At 45.1% G+C, this 13,910-nt stretch overlaps 1 protein-coding gene across 1 annotated transcript in view; it reads left to right on the forward strand.

The window, feature by feature from the left end:
- Positions 1-13,910, forward strand: part of T265_03337 (hypothetical protein) — a gene marked incomplete at both ends in the record, with an annotated part of 63,358 nt that overhangs the window by 7,631 nt on the left and 41,817 nt on the right. Inside the window, 5 exons of the mRNA XM_009167798.1 lie at positions 923-1,069; positions 4,199-4,567; positions 7,420-7,906; positions 9,645-9,963; positions 13,099-13,265. Of these exons, the coding sequence (XP_009166062.1) occupies positions 923-1,069; positions 4,199-4,567; positions 7,420-7,906; positions 9,645-9,963; positions 13,099-13,265 (1,489 nt within the window). The remainder of the gene's footprint in view (positions 1-922; positions 1,070-4,198; positions 4,568-7,419; positions 7,907-9,644; positions 9,964-13,098; positions 13,266-13,910) is intronic.

The raw sequence follows: 13,910 nt of genomic DNA on the forward strand, positions 1-13,910 counted from the left end.
CTTGGGTAACCTGAGAACATCTCATTCGAGCTGCATAGCAGCAACGCACCGAAAGCCTAGCGGTGTGAGCTATGGTAGACAAAGTCTATGTAGAATTTATTCTTTCCAGCGCCCTTGTTTGGCTCAGCGAAGCGTGTGACACTTGCTTGTCGCTATGTGCGCAAAGCAGATGATGTCTTGAATGCTAGTGGACCTAAGCTGTGTCTGTTTTTCATACCTCCTGCCGTGTAACCTGATTCCTAGGAAGATTATTAAATTGAAGTGCAGTGCTGGATGTGTGAACTGGGAACTACTTGCTTCTGCGGTGGGAATCGATGCTTCTATACGGCGAAAACAGCAGAAAATGAAATCAAAATCTCTCTTAGTGAGACGCAACATGGAATGGCTCTTTGATCTTGTCCTGCCTGTTTTTCACTTTCCGATGTCTCTACGCCAACTTGTAATTCTGATATTGATTTCTGATAAGGTGTATCATATGCTGATAGGAAATTATTCAGCTTCATCGTTGGAGATTGGAGTAGTTGTGTAAACTGTGAGTGTAACTGTTACTGAGCTCAGTCAGTACTGACAGTTTTACAGTAGTTCGGAAAAATTTAGTACGACTTGCACCGCGTTTCAGTAATTCACGAAAGTGAATTACTGAAATTTTGCTGAGTCATCTATTCTTCAGACTGTCACACTTGTTTTCATTTTACCATGAGCTGCTGGGTATATCACTACCCGGGGATGTCGAGTGAGCTGTTACCACACAGACATCTCTGGAGGGATTACTGTGAAGAACTGTCTCTTTCGACTCCCTCAGTCAATATGAGGTGTAGTTGAACAACACTGGCGCTGATATTTTTGGTGAATACAGGTTTGTTACTTGATTTTTGTTTTTATTTGAACCTCCCCTCCGAATTACTTCTCTTGCCTATTTCAGAATCCCAAGGTTCAGTTGTTCAGTATCGGGTTGGCTGCTCTGTTAGCTACCAACTGTCGGCTTGGTGGACTATCACCACATGACCTTGATTTGATGGTTTCAATGCTCTTTCGAGTGCGATACAGATTGTTTAAACCTAATATGCAGGTGAGGTTTTTCATCGATATTTCTAAGGTTTGTTGTCGATTGGACAGTGTATATTCCTAGTGCTTCTTTTAAAACCGAGGTAGTACAGGGCTGGTCACAGTTATTCAGGTAGCCATGTTTAACCAATTTCTACCCACACTTGAGTGATACCTTGACTCGTCTCCTTGAGTTTGTTTTGGTTATCAACAAAGATAGTGTGTGTTGAATCTCAGCTACTCCATAGCCCAGGAATTGTTGGCTTTATATCATTACAATAATTCCTGCTCACAAAAAGTATGTCATCACGGTCAACCTTTTTTCCAGTTCCGAACACGTTCCTGTGTGAAACACTCCAGTAAGATCACCTCTAACCACTCGCTACTATCATCATCATCATCACCATAGACAGATGTGCACGCTGTTGGTCAATACCGTGTAACCATTCCACTCTATTTGAGCGAATCCTCATAAATGGAAGGAAAAAGAAATGGGGCTGGGATGGGGGCCTAGGGCTAGCCTACCAGATACATCCGACATCCACATCCGATACGTCAACACTTCAAACACTCAATCAGACAGTCTGAAAACTGCTAGCGTGAACGCCAATGACACTGCTTATCCGGCGCATCTTTCAGTGTCTCTAGCCGAGTGTAGGCGGGTCACGTGGACCCCCTTCTGGCATCGACGGCACCCAAATTTTTCGTACTATCCTTGGTTCTCTTCTGTCATTTAGAATTCTATGCACCTCTGGGTCTGCGCCCCTCCAAAGTAGGTACGGAAATCAGCGTCCATCTTGGTAGGCGGTAATTCAGTATGCGTAACACATGGTCCAGCCACCTCAGCTTGCAGTGCTGGATGCATTCACTGAGGGCAGAACCCTAGCTTCACCGGAAACCCTTCTTCTGACAACCTCATTGCGAATTTGTTACCGGGAAGACCTTAAGTGCAATGATGTTCTCGTTTAATATGTATGGCAACACCTGACCAGTACGGACATGGGTTCGGCCCAGGCACGCTTGAAACTGGCGGGTCGCTTTACTTTGTGAATCCAGGGGATCGCTCACACATCTTTTAAAACATCGTATTGAACTGTCTATGAGACGTTTTTACTTTCCTTTATTGGCTTCCTGAACGATCGTATCAGATCTTGGGAGTTCTTTAGGGAGAATGTAAGCAACTAATATCTTTGAAAATTCTCCCTCTCCGAATCTTCGAGTACTAGGAGTATGTTCAGGGAGCTGAGGTCGGTTGTACTCCGGAGGAACTGCAGTATAAAGTTGGAATTCCGCTTCTTCGTTGCTCATAGGAGTCGCATATTTGTAGTGCACCGGGGTTGTATACCAGAAACTTTGCACCTGCAAATTTCATTGTCGTGCTTCAGGACGTCCAGTCTCCCTACATACCCGTTGCAGTTCAGGTAGGGGCATTGGAGTTGGTGGAGAATTTCAAATACTTCGGTAGCTGTATTAGCTCTGACGGAAGTGTCCGAAGTCAGTGCACGAATAGCGTTCGCTGGTTTTTGCTAGTTTACGCCACTTGTGTCGTGAAAGACATTACTGGGTCACAAGGGTAGCGTGTACCAGACTACAGGAAGTGTTGTACTGTTTTGTGTTTGCGAGACATGGTCTGTGCGAACAGATGGTGTGAGGCGTCTTCAGGTTTTTGACTACCGATGTCTCAGGAACGCTGCTGATGTGGGATGGCGTCGACAGTTTTGCGACGTGGCAACTGAGTTCGAGACAGCTTAGTGGTTAAGGTGGGAACTCACTTACCAGAAGGCCCATTGTCGGAATCAAGCCTCTGCATCTCGGCCTGGGTAATCTGACAGTGTCACAGTCCTCGTGCTCCTTTCTGATAACGAGTTACTTCGGAAACGGGCGTTTGCATACACATCAGTACTTCACTCGCTGTAAACACCGGACATTTTCGGCTGTGGTGGCTTTACCATGTGGTACACATGCCGAAACTTCGTATACCGAGATGGATGTTGTTTTCCGTGCCTTCTGTAGCATGGCGCAAACTGCAATTTGGACAACGTGTGCCCCGGCGGAATAGTGTGGAAAAGGTTGAGAGGAGCTTTGAATATTGATATTGTCCACCCTCCGGGATGAAGTTCTCGTGACCCTCCTCTGCTCTTCGCCGGAGACTGCAAGACATTGTAAGGAGTTCATGCTGTCAATCTAATTGGGCACTTTGGGGTGTAGGCACCTCAGAATGCTTGTGATAGACCATCACTAAGTCAACACTCGTCCGCTCTTCTGTTTTTCCGTACTAAGAATTTAAGTTTAATCAAATAAACTTTCTTGTTGTGCGGCCGTAAATCATCGACGTCATCATTAATGTTGGTGTCTTTTATGATGTTCATTATATACGTGGAGTGGGCACTGCAATGTCGTAGCAGTCGGTTCCGTTCAGGAACACCCGTATTGATCTCTGGTCGCTAGAAAACGCGTACGCTGTTAGTAATGTGGACCTTGTGTGGTCCTGATGCAAGTTGCATGTGTCGTTCGGCACTACACGGCAATGAGTATTGCTCACAGATAGACTTTTAGCTGACACCTTTAGGTAGACCAAATTAACCGCGAACTTCTGTGAACATGGGCCGATTGCAAGGGAGACTGTTGACGAACCACCTTGTGACTTTGCGCATTTCCTTCACTCCCTTTTTGGCGCTCAGTTTTGTCATCAAGGTCTTCTAACCTATACTGTTGAGAGGTTGGTGCCAGCCACTGAGGACAGACCAAGCGTTTCCAACGTAGTTTTGGTGAAGAAAAAGCTGTAGCAGCCGGGCCCTCTCTACCTTGTCGGACGCAACCAGGGCTTCACGCTGCAGTATACTACAATTGAAGTTTCTGTCTGAGTGTCACGATCGCGAATTACGTTTTTTCTACCGAGGTATGACTTTGAAATTCAATGGTACTGTACTATGTTGTGCTGGTGAAACTAAGGGTTCTTCGTTTCGTTAAGGATGTTAGTTTAGTGTGCAGCCATCTTAGTTCACAGACTTAATTCAATGGGTCAGTTCACCCTGTTTGTATACTTTCCTGGGAGATGCACTTCGACCTGGATGTAGATTAACTATTTTCCCTCTACGACATTTTATTATTGTGTCGAGCTGCAACTCACTTTTAACGTATGCTTTCCCTTCAGCTGGCTTTTCTGGAGTGTTTCTGTCACATTGTTAAAGCCGCTCCGACGAACCTGTACTGTTTGATACATCTCTGCGCTGCTGCTGAACTTCGCCCGATCCCATCCACAGATTCATTGGGTCAAAAGGGTACGCCAAACCAGTATTTCACACAGGCAGTGCTCAACATAGCGGAGAATGTGCGCACGATGTCACAAGGGAATTTAAATAGGGGATCATCAGAGAACACTCCACAGGGCCACCAGCAATTGAATTCGGCCACAATGGCTGCCGTGGCTGCAGGAGCCGCAACGGCAGCGAGTCGATCATCCGGTTCCGTCCACTTTATCTTATCATTTCTTCATCAAAATTTCGGTTTGCAGTGGGTTCGGGTGAGAAATTTGGATTACATTGCTTATTGTTCATTGCCGTGACACTTTGGTTCTCCTACAACAAAGTCATAAGCAAAAGGTGACTCTGATAGCGGAGATTCTCACCATTCGTGGTTCTCAGCTATTCCACATATGACTCTACAAAGGCAAAACGCGCTGGAAACGGACATTTCTGCGTCCCACAGGATTTATTCATCCGGAAATCATTAGCTATATCATCCATCATTATTTTCCCAGCAAGAGTTGTAGTAAACCACAAGGGATTGCACCATTGCTGAGGCTCCTGACCCGCTTGGCTCCTATTTACTCGAATTTTACTGAGTTTTACATAACCACAGGCCAACCTCGCACGATGGTTTAACGGCATTCTCGTTCTAACCGTATTTGACAGTAACTGAGTAATATGAACGAGATTCAACATAGGCACATCGGATGCAACCTCATCGTAGGGTGCGAAAAGCACCAAACAGGTTTTCTTTTTTGGACGCCTCACACTCCCATGAATTCTGTCCAGTGCGAGAGCTGATGCAACGATATTAATCTCCAGGTATGTGTTCTTGGTGGTTGTTGTCTTGGACTCAACAACGCCAATAAAACAAAATGGGGCTAATGATCGGTGTACGAGGAGAGTGGTTGTTTTTGGGAGCTTACGTTGACGCAGCGGATGTATTTCCTATTGTTGCAAAATTCACTGCTGAGGTATTGAATGCTGTCTGGATTTGCGCTACTTTGTGATATGTGAGATTTTGTGTTCCCATTGACGGGAAGCCCTACATACAAAGGATTGCGCTAGGTTTTTACCCCGTTCGGTTCGTAATCGGTAAACAGGGGTTAGAATTGCATGTCAATGTGTCAAAATATTGATTTACTAAATAGGCACGAAAGGTATCCCATCACAACAGCCATTAAGTTAATTACTTCAAAGTTAGCAGATTATCGTCTTCACTAGCGTCTTATTGGGTAATTTGACCTAAATGAAAAAAAACCTTTGGAGAGATATACCTGAGGATATTTGAACCTTTTGACCCGAACAAATGTTCATTCAAGAACATTGCTTGCTTCATCCGGTCGTTTCAGGATTGTCAATACAATTCAGTTCAAGCAATTGCGCGACACTGATCGCCACTGAAATTTCGTGGTTTCGCTCCGGTCCGCTTCGAGCTCAAGGCCGTTATCTTCCAAAGAAGCTGTGCTATGTGTATCATGATTTCGAAGAGATTTTATCAATCTTCGAACTTTAGACGGCCTTTTAGGTTGGTACAATCAACATGTCAATTAGTGTGATTGGTTCTCACTCAGTTACAGATCGAACCGATCCGTGTTACCTATTCCTCTCTAAGGTACAGCGATGTAATGTAACCACCGGAAAGTCCGTAGTTCGAACCCGAACTCTGCCTCTCGACATCCCCTGTCTAGGCTTGGGTGACCTGGCAGTATTACAGCCCTCGTGCCTCCTTCGTGTGACATGGCAGCTAGGCACCGAAAGGGTGCTACAACTGAACGATTTTTTCTGAACGATGTAATGGGTAATTTTCCCCGATATGGTTACGTTCCACCTTCGATCAGATACAATTAACTCGAACACACGATACTGTCTCACCCATGGTGACATTATTACTCAGTGAACGGTTTTTTAGAGGTTGTTATCCCCCGAGATGGACCGAGTAGTTAGAGCGCGAATTTTCTGACCGGAAGGTTCGTGGTTCGAACCCGACCTCTGCCTCTCGACTTCCCCTGTCTAGGTTTGGGCAACCTGGCAGTATCCCAACCCTCATGCCTCCCTCGTATGGCATGGCAGTTAGGCACCGAAAGGGTGCTGCAGCTAAACGCTATCCCCCAGAGGTTCCCTGCCACATATTGTTGTAATACGACATCTAAACATGTATAACCCGATTGTTCGTTATGTCTCCCTTAGTTAGTTAATTATTACACAGTGTCACTTGGTCTGCTCGCAATCCTTCGTTCTGTTTTGCGGTATGTATGTTTGAACAGACCAGGAACAGTGAGTTTGTGAGGAGGAAGCAAGTTTTCTTCCCGGTCATGGTTTCGCTAGCGCTACGACATATATGCCAAAGAGTTACATTCCTGAAATTTCTGATCAAAAAGGTTAGTTTCACTCGGCTTGTCTTGCTAAAGGCCTGTTTCTGAGGGACCAGTAGGTCTCCCCATTGCTGTCTACCCGCATACAGTGGGATAATTGAGGAAGAGCGCACTGTCGTTATCCCTCGCTTGGTAGTTAATAGATTTTCTCCGCGTCACCTTTTCTGGTTGATTCTGCGAAACAAATACACTAACCGAACGCCAAGTTATTGGTGTTACTACGTTCCTGTGTGCTGCAGCTTAAAATAAATGACAGGTGACTTCGATACCTCGATGATGACCAAACTACTGGTGCTTGTACCCGTTGTTTTGCTATCATGTTTGGATGGATTGACAGCTTAAAAGTTGCCTATGAACGTTCACACACAGATGTTATGTCCTCAAATCTAACTAGGCGATAGAAGCTTTTGTCCTGCACCACACACGGCTCTGCACGAATCGTCTGTGGCTGTCTAACTGTGAGTAGGCGTCAGACTATTAACTGGTGACCAGATTACTGTATTCTAACGCGACTCGCAAGTTAATTAAAGTCATCAGCTGCAGTTGGTAGTCGCGTATCCCTGGATTTAATGGTTTGAAGCAGTTCGCTGAAGGGTCACGGCCGATCCGTTTACGCCCATCTGGTGGCATTTTGTGAAGGCGAAAGTGTTCGTTTAGCTCATTTTTCGAGATCCAACCACACATTTTCTGTTGGTGATTGACACATACAACCTTTCTGACACGGGACCCACTGTTTTTATGCTTTGTTTCAGGTGATGGGTAATCTTCTACATGATCGGCTGTTGTCCTCAGCCACATCGTGCTTCGTGCCTCGTGACCATTTATCTCTATCCAACGACCAGTTGATCGATCAGTTGAACAGTGAACTATCTCCTTTGTACCACTTTCTACGTGAACTCTCTCGCAATTGGCGCCTTAGTTCTTCAGAATCTGTGCCGAACCCGAGTCTACCGGCTATCTTTCATTCGTCTACTGCACATTCCTATTTACCTTGCGCTGAGCTTGCCAATGTCCTCATGCATGATCGGGCCCATCGAGGCACTACAACTGCTGCAGCTGCGGCCAACACCATTGTGACGTCACTGCTGAACTCACCACCAGATAAGACGTCTTCTGGTGGGCACATCGCCTCCTTCCAGTTCTACCTTAACGGGCTGGTTTCCTTGATCGCTGCGCTACAGATGCTTTCTGCTAGTCGGCCGTACTTAACTAACAACAGCCAGAGCAGCCGACGAGCAAGTAAGTTTCCCTGTTTTCGACTTACACATACATCTTTTGGCATAATTCTCCCTATGTGTGACGTAGTTCTTCTTCGGAAATAAAGATGAAATTTTAGTTGCACGTACGTGGTTTGATGAGATTAGAATGGCGCATCACGTAAAATTCTGGTGAGCTACGTTGGTCGATAATGTCACTTGATCGATTTTGCCCACCTGTTGAGTCCCGGTAAAGACGGAAAGCAGTGTGGTTGTGCGTTTGGGGGTCCAATCAAGTCTTTGTCATCGGTATTTTTTTCTGCCGAACTACATACTCTGGTTTGTGTTTTTATCTCCATACTGAGGCTGCTAGATCAGTTAAAGTGGTGGAACTTTTGGCACTTGAAAAAGTGGTCATCATTGGATAATATGACTGCACGAGAATCTGACTGCTCCCAAGATGGTCGAAACATCTGAGTCACAAAAACGAATGGAAGTCTTCAGTGAAGGTTCCACAAATTCGGGCACAGTGAGACAATCTGTCGGTCGCGTTTCCCTCTGTGTGACGTAGTTCTTCTTCGGAAATAAAGATGAAATTTTAGTTGCACGTACGTGGTTTGATGAGATTAGAATGGCGCATCACGTAAAATTCTGGTGAGCTACGTTGGTCGATAATGTCACTTGATCGATTTTGCCCACCTGTTGAGTCCCGGTAAAGACGGAAAGCAGTGTGGTTGTGCGTTTGGGGGTCCAATCAAGTCTTTGTCATCGGTATTTTTTTCTGCCGAACTACATACTCTGGTTTGTGTTTTTATCTCCATACTGAGGCTGCTAGATCAGTTAAAGTGGTGGAACTTTTGGCACTTGAAAAAGTGGTCATCATTGGATAATATGACTGCACGAGAATCTGACTGCTCCCAAGATGGTCGAAACATCTGAGTCACAAAAACGAATGGAAGTCTTCAGTGAAGGTTCCACAAATTCGGGCACAGTGAGACAATCTGTCGGTCGCGTTGTACTTTTACCTCGCAACGGAAATGGTTATCTTCCAGCTTAATAAGTTCACGGAAATTTCTATTCCTGAGGCCTTATTGAAATAGAAGAAGTCAGTTTTGAGGCAACAGACTGCAAACCACCGAGACGAGCACTTTCGGGAGTAGTGGTTCATCTCACTCAACGAAGCATAAAAGACCTTATCAGGCAACTGAGTTGGTAACTGCTGTCATCGCGGTTGGGAACCGCGGGGTGCGACAAAGCGTTGGTTAGTGACCGTAACAGATTTGGTCGGGTCAAGCAGCCAAAGCTTGCCTTCACTGCGTGGCCCTCACTCTGTCATAGCGGACACAGAACCATTCGGGGTCAATGAACAGATTAGGCTATCGCCTCCAACGCGTGACTCCCATTCCCTCATTCTTATTATCCTTGGCCAACGAAGCTGTAGTAGCTGGAACCACTGCATTTCTGTGCACGGTTTGTGAGCTGAAAACTGAACTGATCTAACTAAACTCAAGCACCTGAGAAGCAGACCTGGGGCTGTTCGTCGCAGGCAAGTTTATCTATTTGTTTATAACTACTGTCCTTATCGAATAACGCCAATGTGTTATACAGGGGATGCGTTGCTTTTAACATTTTGTCCGAATACTGCGTTTTTCTTGTGATTTTGCTCAAGGCATTATCCGTTTGCACCCGAGTGAAGTACTGACGTATTTGTTTTGACAGTTTCGATCTGAATATTTTAATGGAACCTCACTTTGATTCCCTTATCATTCTCTCCACGTCAGGCAATTATAATGAAGCCATGAAAGCACACCAAACAACCCTGCGCCAAATTCGTTTGGGATTCGTCCGGTGGATCAAAACGATTCTACCTCTGATTATCAATGCTGCCGTACAAACAGTATCTGACGGAATGAACCCGGAAGGCAGCGGTAACATGGATTCAGCTGTGGTCACCTGCTTCACCTTGCTCAAACCAGCCACACTGATTCGTCGGGCGCTGCTACTCGAATCAGTGACGCCCGTAACGAAGGCAAAGTCTGACTACGAACTTGCCCCAGAATATCCAGTCCGCTCTATTTGGTTGGGGGAACAGGAGCAAATGTAAGTAAACTAGGACATTGGTGCTTTGGTTGAGAAAGGTTACACCTTATAACGGGTGGAGGGAAAGGGGCTATCTCTTATTTTTCAGCCACAGTGAGTCACTGTTTCCAACTTGATCGACGGGCTCACGAGACATTGAAGAAAGCTTTATTGCACTATCATCAGTTGAGGAGTATTGTCACCTTAAGCTGCTTCTATCCTACATTCTTCCTCTCTTCATCCGCCCTGCGTCATAGGTCTGAGAAACGCCAGATGGCAATTTTAACCTGATACCATGCTATTTCAAAACTCGGATACCACGGAAAGTTCCGCTAGGTCGCTTAAGCGGGGTATACTGAGCTGAGGAACTTTTGTCCAGCGGTACTTTGTTTAAGTTTGAGGAGTTTCATCCATGCTNAGGTCTGAGAACGCCAGATGGCAATTTTAACCTGATACCATGCTATTTCAAAACTCGGATACCACGGAAAGTTCCGCTAGGTCGCTTAAGCGGGGTATACTGAGCTGAGGAACTTTTGTCCAGCGGTACTTTGTTTAAGTTTGAGGAGTTTCATCCATGCTGGCAAGCATGTAGGCCAGTCGTTGCGTCCGATGTGCTTGTGCGTTTTGACTGCAATAAGCAAATATAGCGGAAAGCAGTTACGTTAGCTGGGTTCCGAACGGGTGTTTTATCGGCCTTGATGCGATAAAAAACACGTTATCAAACCATGCATCAGTTTCAACTCTGCGAAGTCATTCAAGGTGGTAACTCTAAGACAGTGTTCCTTGTCCAATGGTTAATTTTTCAGGGTGATATACTTGTAATGGCATGTGTTGAGAACCCAATAAGGGGAACCAATGTTTTACCTCTCTGAACCATTCCCCGGCACAATTCATCATCTACCATTTCCAACTAGTCACCATGTGCAAACTTCATCGATGCTATTCCGTTTTCAATGCTGAGATTTGTGAATGTCGCGTCTGTTCCGGCTGCATAGCATTTTGCCTTCAGCGGTTGGTTTAAACGGGCAACTGTTCAAGCTCACCGAACGCCGTCGCATTGGAAAATTATCCGATCTACTAGACTCCATTCAGCATACGAAAGCTAGAAAGTGATAAACACAAGACCTTGATGATGAAGAAAAATAGTTTATCCCAGAAATATCATCGTTTCGATGTGATTGGGGATGGAGATGAACTGACTTGCTATTTTGTGTTGCTGAAATGCTAGAGGATCACTGCAAGAGGTTCACTGCGCCGAGTGACGACAAAATCTATAGAATTTTAGGACAATGTTGTCACATTAGTTGCATGCACGTAACCCAGCTCCCCCGCATACCGGGATGGAGTAATACACAACCATCACCACAAACACCAGTAACATACATTATTGTTTCTATGCGAAGTTATGAACGGGAACCAGTCTCACTTTTCTGGTAATCGATAAACGAACAAACGGAATTCGGACAGTGTCCAACGAGGAAGAGCAGCGGATTTTCCCCGCTGGGCAACGCTGCTCGAAAGTGCAATATTTGGCCACTGCCACGTTAAGCCTTCAGTACTAAGCAAATAACTTCTCATGCAACCACGGTAACTTACTTCGAAATACTGGTTTTGAAGTGGAATCGGGGGCAACCAAGGTTACATCGAACTATCAGTATTCATAATGACTTGCTCGTGCAGCTACTGCAATATTGTGAGTAGTTTGTCATTGATCCATTTGACATTCTACATCAACGGCGGTATCCGAAACGGTGCCCTAAAAGGCGGTGATTTCTCTTCCAAAACTTCCTTAAGTACATTGAAACGTCTTTCATCGAACCTTTACGGAAACAACTACTTGGTTGATTTCGGAAAAAGCAAAGTTCAACACGAAGTGGAGCACAAACCGCAACGGGTGCCCTGCCGCACTACATGAACACTTGTTTACCCAACAAAGTAAGTTGCAAGTGCCAAAAATCCAGGGTTCATTGTCAACTTACGTACCAAGGTTCTGGTTGGCTTCACAGAGCAGCGAATTCTAAAGTCATATAGAGGAAGATAGGACTTGAGATTCGGGATATCGCAGAAATAACTTAGGTATTGCAGACATGGTCATGAAGGGCCCCAGTTGTCAGCTAAACAACCACCACACATGCGCACAATTGAAATCGGAGTGCTTGCCGGGGAGACGATTTAAACAGTTTTCAATAAAATGACGACAGTTTAAGGCAATATAAGGATTTTTTGTAGAGATACCAGAAAGTGCTACATTTTTGCGCCAACGTTTACATCCAGCGCTCCTTGGATGTACTTTTAGAGATCAGCGTAGTCCCACCATCATCCTGGTCACAATCGGCCCGCGCTTGGATTGTTTCGCAGTGGGAGATGAATGAGAGGGAATACAGTGGTAGCCAAAAATATTATTCAAGAGGCTTGCTTTCCCCACACCGGCTTCAGGCATGTCTTTGAGCCCTGACTTGCTTCTCCGGTTGAACCAACCGACTCGGGAACTGATCACTCTGTTGTAAAAGAGTGCAAGTCGCCAGTTTATCATGCACATGTTTACGGCTGAATCAGGACGATGGGCGTACATGTACGTAAGCCATAGATAGTCTGATAAGTAAATTGGGCCTACGTTATTTTGTATGACCGAGTAAGTACTGTCGTGGCTGACTATGTCGAAGGTTGTATTGAAATGGTTGCGTGAGATCAGCTAAAAAATAAATTTAGCTAGGGGTGAGCTAGTCATCAAGTCATACTTAAATCATCAAGTTTCTTCTGCTTCCATCCCTGAGCAGTCTGACCTCGCTAGCCTCGATACGAGCGTAAGCAAAGCCGTGTGAGTCGAATTTATGGGGGTGGGGAAGGTGCTAGCATTGTTATATCGCCATCCTCAGTGCAATTCCAAAATTGAGAGTACATCGAAGACGGTTGACCCAATGTATCTTGGCGAACTTAAGTTGGGCAGTGTTGCACGTATTCAGCACATCGGTGACTCATGCCGATAAATGTTATAGATTCGGTAGTCAGCTGTGATGTTTTCTGAGGCCGAACTATTTGTGCTTGGTTGTCGTTTTTGTTGACAAGACTGATTCCTTTTCCCGATCTGTATCATTCTAGTCGATTTGCATATATATATATATATCATTTTTAATCCGGTTTTTCTTTTTTTTTTAGCTCTCTTCAAACTCCACTTGTTACCGATGTGTGTTTGCCCGAGAAATTATGTCATCAGCTCCTCATACTGGGGCTGGAGCCGACTTGGCAGCTGCTTAGTTCCGTTGACGCAGTAGAGATGGTATGCGAGTTGGTTTGGCGGGCTGCCTCCTTAGCTCGTGATTCCGGTAAGCGTCACATTTTCCAGCTGCTCAACTACTTTGGTGGATACATCACTGCCAACTTGGATGTTGCTTGATTACTCACAGATTCCGTACATAAATTGAACATTCAGTCGCAGTTTAATTTGTACTTGTTTACTCGTACAACATCCGTAGCTACTACCGCCATCATACAGCTTTGGGGTCTGAGAATGGGTATGTCAGAGAGACATCCTGGAAGTCCATATAAATATCGAGGAAATTTATGCCAGCATCAGACAGTGCTCAGACCGTAACTCATCAGGGATGGGTGGCTCCAAATGGTCAGGCACACTCGTTGATGGGTTCTGGAACGGGTTCTGTGCACGTTTAGATTTTACTTTTCATTATTTCGCAGGGACGTCTGGCCACCTAGCGGATCTATTTTTACCTTTTTTTTTACTGTTTTCAGCTTTCCATCAGATGATATTAGAATGTACTTTATGAAAATTGGCTAATTGTTGATGGCCGAGGTCTCCATTTTTACTATTCAGAAACAGAATATAATTGATAAGGCCCGCACAAGATGGTTTGCGGTCTTTCGATTGCATTCCGCTTACCATTCTTTGCAGCGTTTCCGACTGTGCTGCTCATTTGGTGTTCGTGAAATGAAACTCCCTGCTCTACCAAACA

The sequence above is a fragment of the Opisthorchis viverrini genome, assembly GCF_000715545.1.
Source record: "Opisthorchis viverrini unplaced genomic scaffold opera_v5_46, whole genome shotgun sequence".
In the NCBI taxonomy this organism is placed as follows: domain Eukaryota; kingdom Metazoa; phylum Platyhelminthes; class Trematoda; order Opisthorchiida; family Opisthorchiidae; genus Opisthorchis; species Opisthorchis viverrini.